This window comes from Salminus brasiliensis, chromosome 1 (genome assembly GCF_030463535.1).
Source record: "Salminus brasiliensis chromosome 1, fSalBra1.hap2, whole genome shotgun sequence".
NCBI lineage: Eukaryota > Metazoa > Chordata > Actinopteri > Characiformes > Bryconidae > Salminus > Salminus brasiliensis.
In genome coordinates, this window is record NC_132878.1 from 82427056 (window position 1) to 82445200 (window position 18145).

The 18145-nt window shown below is 39.2% G+C and overlaps 2 protein-coding genes across 2 annotated transcripts in view; one reads left to right on the forward strand and one right to left on the reverse strand.

Annotated features, from left to right (window-relative positions):
* The window catches only part of acad11 (acyl-CoA dehydrogenase family, member 11), a 75424-nt gene that overhangs the window by 24121 nt on the left and 33158 nt on the right, over window positions 1–18145 (reverse strand). The gene's annotated exons all lie outside the window — the stretch shown is intronic.
* ackr4b (atypical chemokine receptor 4b) lies at window positions 1410–11696 on the forward strand. Its single transcript, XM_072691112.1, has 2 exons — window positions 1410–1551; window positions 9737–11696. The coding sequence occupies exon 2, from the start codon at window positions 9743–9745 to the stop codon at window positions 10889–10891; it is 1149 nt and encodes a 382-aa protein (XP_072547213.1). The 5' UTR covers window positions 1410–1551; window positions 9737–9742; the 3' UTR covers window positions 10892–11696.

Here is an 18145-nt window from a genome sequence, read left to right on the forward strand (position 1 = left end):
CACCCTGTGGCTCTCCTAAAAGCACATGGGAGAATGAGCTTATTTGGCCATATACTAGATAGACAGACACAAAATGGAAATTTGACACATCGTAAGTTTAAAAATGCCATTCTGAATTTAACAGAGCGTCAGTATTTTGAGATACCAACAAATACCTACAAATGAGATACCTAGTGACAAATATACAAAGTGAAACCACAGACACTACAGCACTTGTTCAGGAAGGCCTAGGGTCTCCTGTGAAAAGTTGCTCTTGTTAAAATCTCACATTTGTTCACACACACATAAGTCTGCATTGCGTTTGAGGTATTTTCGATACAGATTACTCATCACTTAGTAATCTCATCACTGTTTCTCATTACTACTTCTAAGCATGTTGCTTCGCAACAGCCTTTCATGAAAAAAAAAATATTTTACTAAATAAAATAAAAAACCTGAAAGAAAGACACATGCGATGTACAGACTTAAACCTAAACCTATGGATAGAAAAAGAGTGCCAGAGATTCTGTCATCACTGCAGCTCTGGACTCTGCACTAGAAAGAGAGCTGCATATTCTCTCCTTATGTTCCAGATAAACATACCTCAGACAAGAGTTCCTACACTTAATATGAACCAACTGTCCACTACTTGAAGATAAAATGTTGAAAATCTGCTAGGTGTGTATTTAGGAGAAATTTCAGTCTGTTTGATTATCTGCCAATATTTTATGAACACACCCGCCACACTCTGAGAGAAGAGTGGCACTCTATATTAAGCCCATGTAAATATATATTACTCTGCACTGCTTTATGTATGATGTGTATATGCATGTATTAGTCTGTATTAGTATGTATCATCATTAATACTATGATTTTTTTTTCTAATAATCATTTGCTTTGGCAACAGCTGCTATTTAAAATCCTACCAATAAAGCTATTTGAATGGATTTGAATTTGAGAGAGAGGTAAGACAGAGAGAGAAGTGACAGAGCGTGAGAGAGTGCGAGAGCACAAAAGAGGCAGGCTTGCTGCAGGAGCACTGTACGCTGAACACTGTGTTCGTTCATGAGTTCATTACAATGCAGCGTATAAAGCTTCATAGACTAAACACACCTACTGTTTAACCGTTCATTCACCAGCTCGGCTCAACACCCACAAATTCATCACACATCCCATTCTCATCAGTTCAGAATAAACCACACTGCATTCTCAGAAACCCAACCGAATTCCTTCAACAGGAAATGGAACAAAAAGTGAAAGAGAGAACGAAAACCAGGGAGAACTAGGAAGCTCCTTAAAGTTGTGGCAGAGAGAGGTGGGGTAATCATGTTCCCTTGCTCTTTTTTCCCACGTGCAGGCAAACACACACACAGACACAAGTGCGCACACACACATGCGCTCTCGCACGCAGGCATCTCAGTTACCCAGCAGTCTCTTCATTCCTCCACACTGAGTATTGTTTCCCTGACGGGCTCCGGACTGCCAGAGAGCAGGAGTGTCTCAGTGATAGGGCTCCTCAGAAGAGAATACACACACATATACACACACCCACACAAACAGCCTGCGTTCAAGGTAAGAGAAACTCCACACACTCATTAACGCTTTATCCGCAGCACTTGTTTTACAGCCAAACAACAGTTGCAGCAGGTCAAAGTGCTTTTGCCGTGTCACTATGTTTGCTGATCTGTACAGTGCCCAGCAAAAGTTTGGGGACACTGTGCCTTTTGTTGTGTTTTTCATATGTGAACCGGTTCATGTTCTGTGTCAGTTTACAGGGCAGCCCACATTAACATTAATATACAGACTGAAGCAAATTAAAACAGACACAGTTCTGATGTGCCTTTGCTTGAAAAAACTCTAGATCACAGCAGAACAGATGCATGTGAACACAAATAGAATAAAATACTTTTTAAATTTTTCATTTGTGTGAGACTAGCTTGAAGAACAAAGTTTGAGTCTCCAGATTTCTCCTGGATGTTCCCACTTTGAGCTTGGATTTGCTCAATTCCATCACCTGATTTAACACCATTAAGCACTGATTTCTGGTAACTCTAAATAGTACTGTTTTCACATGAGGAGAGCTTTTGGAGATGTTTTAATGAAACATCTGTGGCATCCAATCACTACTTTTATGAACTTGTTAATGTTTATTTTTATTTAATGTTATTTGTATTTATTAATGTTATTTGTATTTATATTTTTATTAGTGTTTTACTGAGTAAATAAACACTCAATGCCCAGATAAGGAGCGTGCGGATTTTCACAGGTGCACAGTAGTACTGTATGTGACAGTGCTACCATGGCTTTAATGTCAAACTCTGCACATTTTATTAATTTCACTTAAAAAAAAAAAAAGCCAGTGCCGAAACGCTCTTCACGTAATGCCATATATACCGTACAGTACATGCTATTGATCTTGGCCAGGACACCTCTGCCAAGGACGGCTTTAATCTAAAGTAAGGTTTCCCTGTTTTTCACACATAACAGAAACATGATATTAAAAATATTCACATTTCAAACATCTTAAAACTTTTTAACCAGAGTAGAAAATGCTAAAAAAGCAATAGTCCCATGCTGAAGTGACGTTTTCTGTGTATAAACTGTAGAGTCATTGTTTTTTCCAGCCGATTTACCGGAAAAGCTAGTTGACATTCTGCTGGGCATTCTCTCTGGTGTAGCATTTAAAAGTCTAGGCAAAGTCCCAAGCACTGTGCCTCACACGTTTATGACAGCTGAAGCTCTAAAGTTCAGGATAATGATATATAAAGGGCTTTGCAGTACAAGCAGCAGGTAGGGCATTTTAGGTCATGAATTTCCTTTTAAAAACATTTAAAAGAGCATTTGCATGTCAATAAACTAGCTATTCTTTATTAGTGTGTGAGCGGAGAGTGTTGTGTACAGTGTTTACACAGTGACACATGCTATTGAGCGAATTAAAGGGTGTAACAGGTCTTTTAAAGGGAACCTAAGGTTTCCGTGACGGATTGTGACAGGCTCAAAAAGACAGCGTGGGCTGGGGCAAAACAGTGTCACAGAGTCCTACTTTAATATCAAGTCTACCTGCGTCATCAAGTCTTGAGCTTTACTGCTGCCATTGTTGTCATTTCGCCAACACAATTTCATAACATTAGCACCACTGACAGGTGAAGTTAAAAACTACAGTGGCATCTGTCAAGGGGTAGGATATATTGGGCAGCAAGTAAACAGTCAATTCTTAAAGGTGACATGTTAGACGCAGGCAAGTGTAAGAATCTGAGCCACTTTGACAAGGTCAAACTGTGATGGCTAGACCACCAACAGAACACACAATCGAGCAACATCAAGCAGGCCCTGTGGGGATTTCCCTGGTATGCAGTGAGCAGTACAACTTGGCGCAAGATACCACAGGACACCTTCAGAGGTCTTGTGGTGTCCATGCCACTAAACAGTGCAAAAGTATTTGGCATCTCAGGATTTTTTTAGGAAAACACAACAGGATTTAGAATAAACATGAATACTATTAATAAACTACTAATAGTACCACTAATAGGACCATTTCCAGTCCTCTCTGTCTTATGTGTTGCTATCATCCAACACCTGCTCGGTCTATTCAATCAGATATTAAAAGATATTAACGATTGCATTAAAAACCCCAAATCGTCATACTTCACTGTTCTTAAGTTTATGTGTCATTAACCTAAGACTTTTACACAGCACTTAATGTGCATTTTATCCACCAGAAAAAGTACTTCCAGCAGCTGTTGTTGTAACTTGGCAACCTTTGTTTGTCACAATGATACAAATTAGCAACAACTGGATGTATGTATGATAAAAAAAAAGGTCCAGCAACTGCTGTTTTAAAGCTGTGGCATACAGCTACTGTTGTTGCAACTTAGCAACCGCTGGTTAGTGGAATGATACATGTATGGTGGAAAAAAGTCTCAGCAATTTATGTAACTTAGCAACCACTGGTTTGTGATATAAAAAACATATAGCGCCAAAAAAGAGAAAGAATAACAAATGAATAAAAACACAGGGCAACAGAATAACAGCACACCTGACCTTACTGTTGCATGTAATAAATCTAAAAAAAAACTAATGACTTCTGTATTAATGAGCTAGATACATTAATATATCAGATATTATATTGTGAGATATTAAGACCACATTTCAACGTGCTTTTGTTATCAATGGCAGTGACAATGACATCTAGGGGTAAAATATAAAAAATAATTTTAATTTAATTAATTTAAAAGAGCAGATTTATTTTTGAATATTAGGAATAATATTAAACTTAATATTTGCATTTTTCAGAGGAGAGATGTGGTGAATTCCTTTTTTTTTTTTTTTTTTTTTTTACATCTCAGACAAAGCTGACAGACATACAAACCCAGTGAGAGAGCACTCTGTTTATGGATCCGTAATCAGTAAGTAATCAAAACTGAAACAGTGGATCTGTGGATGCGTATCTTATGCACTATAAAATAAACCAGACAGGAGCAAAAGGCTAAGTGAAGATAAACAGATCTGATCTAACTAGAGGTAAACACAGCAGGTCTGACGCTTCCAAGGTAGTCTGCACTAGTCACACATGACTTTTTCTAGATAAGAAGATATGAAAGACATCTGCTTTTCATGTCTCTCACACTCACACACACACACACACACAGTCACACACACACACAGTCACACACACTCTGTTAATCCTGTTTTGATCGCTGGAGTTAGACAGATTTGGCATGAGCACAGCGTAGCATATTTTACAATGAAGTAAGTGGAAAAAGTCATTTGATTTTTAAACTAGAAGAGGGCGGGGTGGTGGGGTTGTGGGAGGGGGGCTATAGAGGGGCCAACTGAGCAGTGCAGTTGGACCTTGACTGGCATTCCAGCATTTTCGTGGAAAATGGAAGCTGCACAGAAATGTGTCAGGATACTCCCATTTTTCCTCTTCACCACATGTTTAATTTATACACTTCTGATTTGATTATTTCATAATTTGGTAGCTTAACTTTCACCACTGTTATTTATAACAAACAGTGATGGAAGTTAAGATTAGGAACTTGGCTCACGTAAAGAGCAGCTGATGATTTATAGCTGTGTTTAAAAACAAAGAGCAGATTTAGAGGCGATAACACAATGGCATGCGAAATGTGTGGAACTAAATATTATTCATAAAACCAGTGTACTGCTGCTCAGCGCATTGCTTCTCCTAACCACCACACTCTTTTTCTGAGTTACTTTGGAAAGAACGCCACCTTGGATATGTTAATGATCTCATACATGTTAATCACCAGCACTCAGGGCCTGTTTGGGTGCCAAAATAGACCAAAAATCTCAGAAGCAGAGCTTGAACAAACACTATCAATGTAGTATCAAATGTAACACAATTCAGGGTGTATTCATGTCTAAAATGAAAAGCAGCAGAATGATCTCTTTTCAACCTACATTTGTTCTTTAATCTGAGTGGCTGAGCATTTAAAGCTGTTGTGAAAACACTTCAATTCTGTATTAATGCATTCGGAAATCCTTCTAAAGCAGGCCTGGGGAAATCCAGTTCTAGCGGGTCGGATTTCTGCAGGGTTTTTTTTTTTTTTGGTTTTCTTGCTCCAGCACATCTGATTTAACTCAAAAGTTTATCTCCTGGTTTAGTCGGTGTACTGAAGCAGGGACATCACCAAACTGTGCAGGACTCCGGCTAGATCCCCACTCTGTTCTAAAGCAAGTCAAGATGCAATAATTGTCATGACAATACATTAGTTAAATCAGGTTGGGTGTGTGTTGTGGAAGATCTGAAGAAGCGTTGGGGAAAAAAAAAACCTTGATTTAAAGCAACATTTTGTAGCATTTTTACCTTAAAATAGCGGTTAAAAAAATCGTGTTAATGCTCCACAGACCTGTAATAGTGAAAACAGAGTCTCTAACGCTTGCCACTCTGGACTTGTCACACCAGAAACTGCACTGTGTAACTCTGGTGAAGTGGCAGGACAACACTTGAGAGAACTGCATAACGGTGCGTAAGTCACATTTGTGTAAAATCGTGTAATATTACTCTATTACATCAGTCCACTCAATTTTTTTCTCTCTGCTTGTAAAAATGTGGCTCAAAGCTTAAATTCCATTTCCTGGCTGTAGGAGTAGCCCAGGAGCTAGAAAATACCAATTCTCACATAATGCCACTTTAAACCATAAAAAAAAATTAACCAGTGGATTTCCATTCTGCAGGCATTCTTCAGAGGAAATGAAATTGGACAGTTGGGTTATATTCATAAAAAGAAATTATGATATTTATACAAATTTATTAAGAAAAAGAAAAAGAGGTTGTTAAATGAAACCTGTGATCTTGTACAGTATTACCATATTAAGATTTTAAATGGCTTTTGAATTACTTAAAGAGAATGTAGGATAGTAGGATGTAGGATATGTTACTGTCTGTCATCATTTAACATTTGGTATCATCCAGCACAAAGATAATTTATGTATTTAGTAATTATTTAAACAATGTACTGATTTAATCTTTAACTCCACATTCACACTGTGAACACTGTTCAGAAAGTCACCAGACGCTGTGTCAATACATTATTTGGAACTTTGGAATTTGTCAAGCAAGAAGAATATAACACTCATAAATTAAGAGTGACTTTTAAGGTGTTTTCATGGTGTCTTTTGCATATATGAACACATTAACTGACATCAGACCCTCTAAACAAAACCACAAATGGACTGAACTGAGATCACTTTCCGGTGGTCTCGGTACATGTCACTTGTGGATCGTTTTGTGGTGCGATTGATTTGGGCATTGTGAAGAACAGCTGAATACTACTATTATCTTATAGCACTCAGCAGGGGGAAAACAAACTCCTCAGTGGAACCTCTGCCCAGCAACAGCCATATTTCAGCAATAAGTAACATAAGGCTCAAATGTTACAGTTATTTTATCTTGATGAAAGGGTAATGCAGGGCACACCAAGATGCAGTGTTAACCCCCCTACTACTCTGCCTTAATTGAATACTGCCTTATTAAACATTGACAAACAATTTAATAAATAGCATAAAGTACAATAAAAGAAATCTTTTTGAACAACGATCGTTCCATGTACATCCTTAATGGGTTTATAATAGCTTATTGGACTTATTGGTGGAGTACTTCTATCAAGGCTTTTAACTTGGCTGAGCAAATCAGATCTGTCATATTATGAGCTTGAACATCAAGGTGTGGTGTGAACAGAAAAACGGTCAGAGATCTAATGAGAGCTGAAAGAGACTGAAAACAGTCTGCTAAACACAAAAAGCACAGAACAGAGTTTAGTTGCAGCTGATTGCCTTTCAGGTCCACTTTAACAGATCAGAGTGTGCTTCATTTAAAACTAGGTGAATGTGAAAGCACCATTACACACTTATCACAACAAAAGAATATCTCTGCCCTGCTCATTGCCTTGACCTTGATGGGCAGACACTACAACCTTCAGTAATCCGTTATCTTCAGAAATGGAATACTAACATAACACAATCTGTGTCTGTACATGTGGGTGGGTGTAGTGGGCTGTTCAAAATAGATCCAAAAACAAGCCAAAAAAGTAAACAAATTTAAGACTGACTTTTTTTTTTTTTTTTTTTGGAGATGTGGTGCATTTCTTTTTCTGTTTATCTGACACATCAGTGTTGCAGTGCTGAACACTCTAAGACATTCCAAAAAACCCCATCAGAACTGTGGCAAATGTTACAGTCCTGGAATTTGCCACATTGCATTCCGAGGTCTAGAGATAACGCACATACCAAGGCTATACACTCCTCAAAATGACAGATTGTCCTGCTGGCCATAAAGTATTTGAAGCATCACTACAACAGAACCTACAACAGAACCAAGAGTAAACCTGCAGTGTAAATATGGAAATTATATTATTGTTCTGGCTTTAATCAGTATTCTAACCAAAAGTTCCATTTACTACGACTTGGGAACCCAGGGAATGCTGCTTTGGAATTCATTTATATGGTGTATATGGCAAATCATTTATATGGTGTGATGTTGACAATTCTTGTACATGTCTGCCAATATCGGCAAATTGTCTATAAAACGTAGAAATTGGGACAAATTCTATCTAGATTAGTAATACAGAGAAATGTAAATAATAATCATTTTTTGGTACTTTGCTCAGCGCTGCCTGAACATTCTAAACACGTCCTGAAATACTGCCTTAAAACATCTGTCTGATGTCCTACTTTTTTTAAAAGTACTGTTTCTATGCATGAAGCCAGCAAACAGACATAGCTCAATTAAGTAAGTGTCCAATCCCAAAATGGAAGGGTTTTCCATGTTGTGCTCATCAAAACCTGCAGCTGTCATAAGCATAATTCTGGGCTAAAATCTGTCAGAGGGTCACATTGCACACATGCACATACTGGATCATGCAGTCTTTAGCCACTAAAAAAAGTCACTGTTTTTAAATTCCTTCTCCAAGCAGATGTGAAACCTGCCTTCAAGAGCAAGATAAATGTTTCCACTACACCCTGCTGTGGCTCTGAAATAACACATTAAATCATAGATGTTCCTCATAACCATTCAAGGAAAACCAGAATAAATATATACAAATAAATATACAACAAGCCCTACGGTGAGCACTCAGCCAAGGAGAAAAAACTAAATCCCACAGCTCCTAAAAGAGCAACACAGAGAAAGCAAATCATAAATGGGGAAAAAAAATAATAATCTCAAGAGACACAGCCACGTCATCCACCCGGGTCTTTACACCAAACGGCGTCCAATCCAATTATGCTGATTTAATTATACACAGATGTGTTCATTTTCTCTTTGGTGAGGCGCTGACACTTGTTTAGATAACATACAAACCCTGCAATTTTAGAGATTTTTATCATAACATTTATTAAACAGAATGAATTTCTGGACTAAAGCTGATGCCACGCTGTTGGCATTATCTTCTCTCTAAAATAGACATGTGACGAGGCCTTCTCATTTAGCAAAGCAAAGACAAAGTTCAAAAGTTAACGAGGCAGTGTTCTCGGTCATGTTTATAATGGATGAGATCAGAGAAATGCAGTCCATTTTCCTTATGTCATCCCTCAGTAAAGCACATGGACACGTGCATAACACTGCAATATTACTCAGATGTTCCTTAAGACCATGCTTTGGTGGATGAGGTGTGAGCAGGGTGTTGCATTTTGGCATTTCACAAGACATTACTGTAAAATATGAGGAGAATCAAATGCTGCCATTTAAGTGTGTCTTTTTTTGTTTTCTCTTCCAAGTAGAAGGGTACAGCCTGTCTTTGGTCAGCGTAGACTACTAGATAAGGACACAAGAAACAGGAATGCTGAGAGCATGGTTTGAACGCACCTAGATAAGATTGTTTTAAGGTGGAGTTTATTATTTTATTTTTTTATATTTATTTTTTTTATTTTTTTTTTTTTATTTTATAACCACAAGAATAATTATGTCCCTCACCAAGTTTTGTCCACTTTGAAGTGTGTGTTTCTAAAACTTGAGCCAGTTTAGAGTACAGAGTAAACACTGTAGGCTAGTTCGGAGGCTGTAAGAAGCCTAAATTAAACAATAGTGTCCAAATTTCGAAAATACTCATTCTCAATCCATTTTATCTCCGGCTAGTTCCCAAAGTTTTGAATGTTTAGGGTGTAGCCTGGCTACTGGCATGCTACATTAGTTATCGTGCCACACATCAACAATCTGATTGGCTGCTGCACAGCTTCAGGCATTCTTTCACATTATGAAACTTACACTGAACATCACTCTTTTTTTTTATTTAAGGCTATCATGGACACCCATCAAGATTACGACTTTGAGGACCATGATCATGACAATCACAGCTCCAACCACAGCTACTACTATGATGAAAACTATGGAGACTACCACACTGTGTGCGACAAACATGAAGTTCGTTCCTTTGGTGGCATCTTCCTTCCTGTGGTATATGCTCTAGCCCTTGTGGTGGGCCTGGCTGGAAACTCAATGGTGGTCTTCGTCTACCTGTCCCGAAAGCGCTTACGAACCCTGACAGACGTCTTCATCCTCAACCTGGCCTTCGCAGACCTCCTTCTTCTCTTCACCCTGCCTTTTTGGGCGGCGGACGCAGTCAACGGTTGGGAGCTTGGTGTGGCTGCCTGCAAGATAACCTCGGCCCTCTACACCACTAACTTCAGCTGCAGCATGCTGCTGTTAGCCTGCATTAGCGTAGACCGCTACCGGGCACTAGCTAATGGTTCCACAAGTGCACATGGTCCATCTGGTAACCCACGCAGAAAAAGGGTGATACTGTGCCTCTTGGTCTGGGTGGCAGCCTGCATCTTTGGTTTACCAGACATGTTGCTGGTCACAGTCAAGCCTCACTTTGGTGGGCGTAAGGCCTGCAGGGCAGTGTACCCTCCAAGCATGGTGCGAGCAGCTAAAGCCACCCTGGAGTTTCTGGAGGTGTCTCTAAGCTTCCTGCTGCCATTCGTAGTGATGATATTCTGCTACTGGAACGTTGGTAAGGCTCTGAGCCAAGCGGCAACTTCTGGGGTGAGAGGGGGGAGGCGGTGGAGGGCTTTCCGGGTGCTGATTGCTGTAGTCGGAGTGTTTCTTCTGACACAGCTCCCCTATAATGTGGTGAAGCTCATACGGGCAATGGATGTCATCTATGCTATTGTGACAGAATGTGAGGTAAGCAAAGGACTTGACCGGGCCACTCAAGTGACGGAGAGCCTTGCCCTCACACATTGCTGCCTAAACCCTGTGCTATACATCTTCATTGGATCGTCCTTTAAAGAGCATGTGTTGAAGATCGCCAAGCGTTGTGGACAGACTGGGAGACGCTACAGACAGGGTACCGAACAGCCCACGGTGGAAATCTCGCTCAAACCACGTACGCAAATTGAAGCACACTCTGAGTCAGAGGAGGAAGACACCAGTACCTTCACAATCTAACCCAAGACTAATGTCCATGAACAAATGTCTGCATTGTGTTACTGAACAGACGCAGATTTTCCATTGGTCAGGTTGGTACAGCACATCCTAATCCACAACTATCAGATACAAATTTCATTACGGTCTCCGGCGATGATTTTGTTGTAGGGAATACAAATATAAAATTAACTAGAAAACATTGTTAAACATGATGGTAGTATTACACGTAAGCAAGCAGCAGGTTGGCAAGCTCTAGCTCCACCTATACACTCCAACATATTAACCAAAATTAGCATGAAAATGACACCAATATGTGGGATCACGGATCAGTAGCTGTACTGCACCGTCCAGTGAAAAACACCAAGAGAGAAACACTTTTTAACCCCTTAAACTACAAGCTTATCATTAACTGGTAACAGCTAAAAGCATAATATTCTGTAACAACACAGAAATTACTGCAAGTTAAAGGAGTGAGGAATGAAAAGCTATGCATAGTTTAAGGTATTTTATTCATTTTTATTTATAAAATCATTCAACAACTACTATAAAACTTTTTTTATTTTATTTTATGTGGTTATGTGCATGTACTGGGCAAACATATGGACCTATGCAGTTTTAAAACCTCAACATAGTATCACAAGAAGAGTTCATCATACCAACTATGTTGATCATTTACTGGTTATCAAAGCATATAAGATTTGAGTATAATACAAAATAACTGACCACATGTCAGAAGTTGTGTTATGTCACTGTACATATTGTCTTCGTTTAATATATAACACAGATTATGTACAGAAATATATTAAAGCATTCTTTCATAACAAAATGTGGATTGAGTTTTAAACCTGGAGCTACTTTTATAATTGGATAAATGGCAAGTTTGGGGCATGTCCGAAGCAAGAGTTGATTTATCTCTGGCTATATTTATAAATGTATAATTGTGTATTTTACAGATTATAACAGGACACATAAAAGTGTCAGAAAAGCATCCTTTCATTATCATATCATTACATGCACTTTATCTGCACATATTATCACTATATTTTTGGTTATACATTAACCAAAAAAAATACAATCGCCAACCTCGCAGCCCTAATTTTAAAGGAGTGTGGTATTTGGCACCAAGACTTACAAGCTTGTAAGTCGTGATCCTTTTTGTCTACAAAAAACAAGTCCACACCCAGGCCCGATACAGATCTTGTTTGGTGGGCCGTGGGCAGGGTGTGTGGGCTCATTATCAGGGGTTTGTTTTCAGAGAAATCGCATATGAACCTAGGTTTTTTTTTTGCTTGCATTTTTACATTATGATAGGACCTAGATTTATCTGTTCATAGCCTTCCTTCAATACAAACACTTAATCAGCGAAATATAAATGCCATTTTCCAATGTAGGAACATCTACAAAAGGAGCAAACAAAATGAACCAATCACACAACCCCACATGCTGTGCCAGGAGCAGACAGCTTCCACACGCACAGCAGACCACACCGGACCCTCATCTCAAGAGGACCAGAGATTGGTCTCTGGAACCCTTCTGGATTTAAAAAATGCTTTCACACTCAAACAAACATACCAACATCTCAGCGCAAGCATTACTGGGTCCCCTACTGTGAAAACACCCTTAGGTGCCCCGGATCCTGACGTCATTTTATTGGTTGCCCTTTCATTGGATCACTTTTGGTAGGTACTGACCAAGCTAGCCATGACTATTTGATTCTTGTCAATATGGCTCAAATTATTATGCCTGCTTATTTTTCCTACTTTTAAACACATCACCTTCAAAAACTAACTATTCGCTTGCTACTTAATGTCTCCCAACCCTTAACAGATGCCACTGTAAATGAAGATAATCAATGTTTTTCACTTTACCCGTCAGTAGTATTAATGTTATGGGTGATTGATCGGTGTATATGCACTATTATACTGTATACAATGTAGTACACCAGGCATACATACAGTCCACCACATTCACACACAAATATCCGCATACAAACATGGTGTGCAAACAAAGTGCACTGGCATCTGATTCTAATGTATTATATGGCTTTGAGGGAAAATCAGTACAGTTCTCAGTTTCATACACAGCCCAAATTGAGAAAGGAACTTCCTCTCAAAGCAATAAAACTAATGGGCCATATTTCTTGCTTACTTGAAAGAAAGCAAAAAAAGGCAATTATTCTCTCTTTTCTAGCAAAGCAAATTCATGTTGATTTCCTCCATCTTTAGACATAATGAGATGGATTCCTGTACTATAACCATGACACATACCCCCTCAATAAATCACTGAAGTCTTTAAGATGATTCCCTATTAATCAAACTGTTCCAGAGAGCTTGTATCCGACTCACTCCTCTTACAGCCACGAGACATAATTTTAATCAATCAGCTCCACCACACTGCATTGCACACCGCTGACAAACAGTGGAGGCACTGTCTCACTCCAAACACAGACATAAATAGAAAGTCACAGACAAGATAGTAAGAAATACAGTACAGGGACGGGGTTCTCACACACCAGCCTCATAGTCATAGGTTGGGTTGGAATGAGGTAGGTCCCTCTTGTGCCACCATAACAGATCTGATAACGAACGCTGAAGACCCCTGAAGACGTTGTGTGGCATATGGCATTAAAGTATCCTTTAAGTCCTGTAAGTGGCCCTGTCACTTTTTCACCGGCTGTCCTTTCTTGGAGCACTGTTGGTAGGTATTGACCACTGCATACCTAAAACACCCAACAAGAGCGGTTTTGAATATGTCGCTGATTCTGTTGTTTAGACATCACAATTTGGCCCTTGTCAAAGTGTCTCAGATCCTTATGCTTGTCCTTATGCTTTCCTTCCCACCATTAAAGTTATCCCAAAATATTAAATGATACTGAGGTCTAGACTCTGTGGTGGTCAGTATATTGTTCTGAAAACAGCTTGGCCTGCCAATTTTTTTTCACAGTGAGAGCTTCTTGATCAGCTCCTCATACTTTCAGACACACAGTACAGAGTCATCGTCTCACAGTGGAAAGATGGACAGAAACACGTGGAGAGGGGAGCTTGATTTCCTCCTATCAAAGATTAAAGCTTTAAGAGGTGTTTACTTGAGGACAATTTTGTTGCTCTACTAGGACTAGGTCCTTTCAATTTCTCCTTGCTTATGCACATTTATCTATAATCAAATCTCTTCTGAAAACATCGCCTGGAAAAGAATGACTGCTCAGGAAATAATGTGTGACAGGTGTAGGCTTTGCTGTTGTAATGGTAATACTATACACCACAGTATTTAAAAATGTTGCCGACATCTCAAAACGAGGACAGTATTTCAAAATGATGACATATCTGATGTGTCAAATTTATTTTCTGTCTCTACCCAGTACATGGCCAATTAAGGTCACTCCCCTTTTAATAACACCACAGGGTGGGGGTGCTGTGAGTGCTCACTGATAGGTGATGTCACGTTCACAGGTTTGTGTGTGTGTGCTCCGAGATTTAAAGCTTTATAAACATGCATGATTTGAGCCTTAGTTAGTTGGAACACGGTCTGTGGTGTAGGGTGTAGTCTGCTTTCGAACTAGGCCTAGATATACCCAGCTACGAGTACAAACACAGCAGTCTCCTTTCACCTTTCTGTTACTCCTAACACCAGTGGCTTGAATGTACTGGGCTGTCTCTGTATAGGTGTAGTCAGGCTAATTACGCAAAGGTAGTGTAGCACTGGTTTACAGATCGAAAATCAGTTTACATTCAGCAGTCCCTCGATCATGAATCACCAGTCATCAAAACATTTATAAGTGGGGTTCCTGTCAGCCAGACTTGAATTTGTTCTGTGGTGAGCATACTGTTATCCTGCTAACTAACAGTCACCCTGTATGCAGTCACCCTGTATGCAAACTGAATATTGCATTTGGTTATTTTTCGGTTCAAAAATAAGGCAGGATGAGATTGTCTGGAAGCCACATAAACGTAATCCCCTAGTAATACTGTATACTGCAATATTAGTTTGAGATGGTATAACCATTTGGAAAAAAGTGGATACCGCCCAACCCTGGACAGATGGTCTCTAAATCTTTGCCCAGCCCTGTACATTCGGAGCTTGTGTATTGGTACAATGAAAAAAAGTGTTTTCTTATGCTCACAGCTTACTCTAACCGAAACTTTACTCATGTAGAGATTTATGTAGCTCTTCAGAATTTACAATCAGTATGAATTAGAGTTGGGGAAAAGCTCTGCCTGTGAATGCAGCCACCAAGTGCCACACTCTTCTATGAGCATTTTTTCCGGCTACACACCCTGATGACTCATCTGGGGGATGCGGGGTGGGGGTGGGGGTGGGGGATGCGGGTGGGGGTGGGGGGTGTAATTTAACCCCATCAACCACATCATTTTTGCTATTTTTGCCTTCAACCTTTGTTTATCCAGGGTGTAAGAAAGTACAATTTCTGCACTTGGGTGAAATTCTGTCGTTATCCAACAAAACTAAGAATAAAAACACCCAACCCCCCCCCCCCCCCCCCAAACATAGAAATAGAAAAAAAGACATAGAAAAAGTAACAAATTAAAAACTTTGTGCAACATATGCCTGTGGCCACTGATGACTGAATGGGTTTCTGTGGTAAGAGCATCCAGTGATTAAAAAGGCATTGCCACAGGTTTAAAAATTCACTGAATAAGTGAATTTTTTGATCTTCTACATTAAAACTACATTTATGGTATTTAATAGGTGAGACTGAGCTGCAGGCAGATATAAGGCCTGTACAATAAGCTGCCTGTATGGTATAGTGTACATCTAAAGACAATTCAATTGGGACATACACAAAAGCAAAAAAGTTTTTTTGGGTTTGCTGCCAAATATAACCTAAATTATTCATTCATACTGCCCCCCAAAGCCTTAAGTCTAATGTTCTGGTTGCTCATTTTGACTGTATATTTTTTCTTATGAGTAAGAAGATCTTTTCAATGGAAATAAATCCAGAACACCCAGCAGGGCCTGCTTCCAGTTTCACAGTGGGAAATGGGAACTGTGCGTGGCTGGCTGGTGGTGAGTGAGTGGGTGATGTGAGAATGACTCAGGCTGAACCTTTTATAAAAACACAACAAATACAAATGTAGCTCATGTGTGGATGTGCGTGCATCCTGGTATCTGTGGCAGCTGTGTGACGTCAGTGCTCTGGTCTTTTTCTTGATATAATTTGGTATTACTCACCCCGTTCTCCACAATTACAGGAGGATGTTTATGTTTACCAAGCGTGACCAAGCAGACTTCTACTGTTAGCTGTAGCATCATCATTAGCAGGTGTATGCGTAAGTGGAAGATTTACTAACATATGCTTTATCACAAACCCTATTTTGGTCCCAGAAGATCCCAGTTTAGAATTCATTGATGATTTACCATTTACCATTCTACAATTAAAGGCTCCATATCCTACATACACACAACCATTTCCCAACCTCTCTTTATCATTAAGAACTAAACAGGCTGTTTTGGTTAATTCGCTTTAAGGACTGATAAGAATAATTAGCTCTGTTCTGATTGCCTGTCCTATGCTGTATGGTGCCTCAGGCAGGTGGAGATATGTAAATGAGATGGTTCTCATGACAGAGAATCACTGAAGTTATAAATATGTTATATGTGGGCTATATATGGGCTGTAGGGCTGGAGAAAGAATGGTACGTTTTGAGGCAACATTATATCCAGGAACTCGACCCATTTCAAGAAAAGAAGTCACATTCTGACTTAATGACTCAGAGTTTGAAACAAAGAAGGCTATTTTTTCCTCCTGTTTTGTGGAAACAGATTTCCACAGGAAAGCAAGAATGTCAAACAGGTTTTGTAATGCTATGTTCATGTCGCTGCTGTCCAATGAAAAACATGTATCTCCATTTTTTGTCAGTTTTTAGTTTTCTCCATGGTTTGAACCCTGTAGGTGTTCTGTACACTGTGTTATTAATTCTGGATGAACAGACCAATTGAAATGCTTTACATTACTTGGAATAAGCTCTTATTTTACACTGACTTCCATTTAAAGTTATGAAAATTTTTGCTTTCACCATTTTGGAGATTCACGTTTTTCATTAGACAGTGAAAATATGTAGACAAAGGTTTGCTTAAATTACAATAAAGTGTTTTTAGATGCACAATTGGTTTAGAGGGCTGTGCTCTGTTGCCAGGAAATCCTGGGCCCAAATTCAGATCTCACTGGCCATTCATGGCTGGGAGTCCAAGCAAGCCCAACTGAGAGCTACACTCTCCTAGGAATAACAGTATTAATAGCATTAGAAAGGGAAAGTTGGTGAAAGAACCAAAGCAACAAATGCAATTTCTTTGTAAGGTGTTCACAGATTTGTTCAAAAAGCATAATGCATAAAACTATGCTACTGGTTTTACTTTAATGCAAAAATGGAAAAAAAAATTGTGATTACTGTACGCATACTTTTGTTAGGATCATTACCAAAAGCACAAGCATAAATCTACGCTATTTGGCCATATTTTGTGGTTGTATTTCAAAAACTGTGACCTGTGAAAAATTTACAGAAACTGAAGAATAAAAACAAAGATAGGAAGAAAAGTCAGAACAGTAATTTGGCTTTGACAAGCCAAATTAATAACAACACAGTGGTGGCTCAGTGATTAAAGTGCTGGGTTACTGTTTACAGGGTCCTCTAAGCTGCCATTGGTTGGCCCTTCAGCTAGGCCTCAGAGGTGCTGTAGCATTTCTGCCCCTGGAGAAGAACTTTGCTGTGCAAGTGTATAACATAATAAAAGTACCATGGAATTGGCCAGCCAGCGGTCACTTCCAAGTGTCACTTCCCCTTTGTCTTTGATACACTAGTCATTTTTGCCAATAACAATGTAGTTCCACCACAATTGGTCTCTTGCAAACACTGATGTTCCTTAGTAACTGCAGTAACTATTGATCTAAAGTATCTCAGATTTTTCTCAGTATCTCCTGTTTGTTACTAGTCTCTTAAAAAGGTCCACATAATGGAAAACTGCTTTTCCCTCACCAGTAATATGTGATCACTGTTAGAGTTTTACTCCACACTCCATACAGTCCATTTATGGAAACAGCAAAAAGTCCATTTTGAAGTAATTGTTTTTATGATAACATACACTATATGACCAAATATTTGCGAACACACCTTCTACTGAATGCATTTAGCTAGTTTAAGTTGCACCAATTGCTGACACAGATGTGCAAATACACACAGACGGCTTATCTAGTCCTTGTAGAGAAGTATTGCCAACAGAATAGGACTCTGCCAGGCTATTGGTAGTGGGGTATAAAGCCTC

Excerpts from the sequence above, each read along its gene's own strand:
- ackr4b (XM_072691112.1), top strand. The coding sequence starts at position 9,743 with ATGGACACCCATCAAGATTACGACTTTGAGGACCATGATCATGACAAT.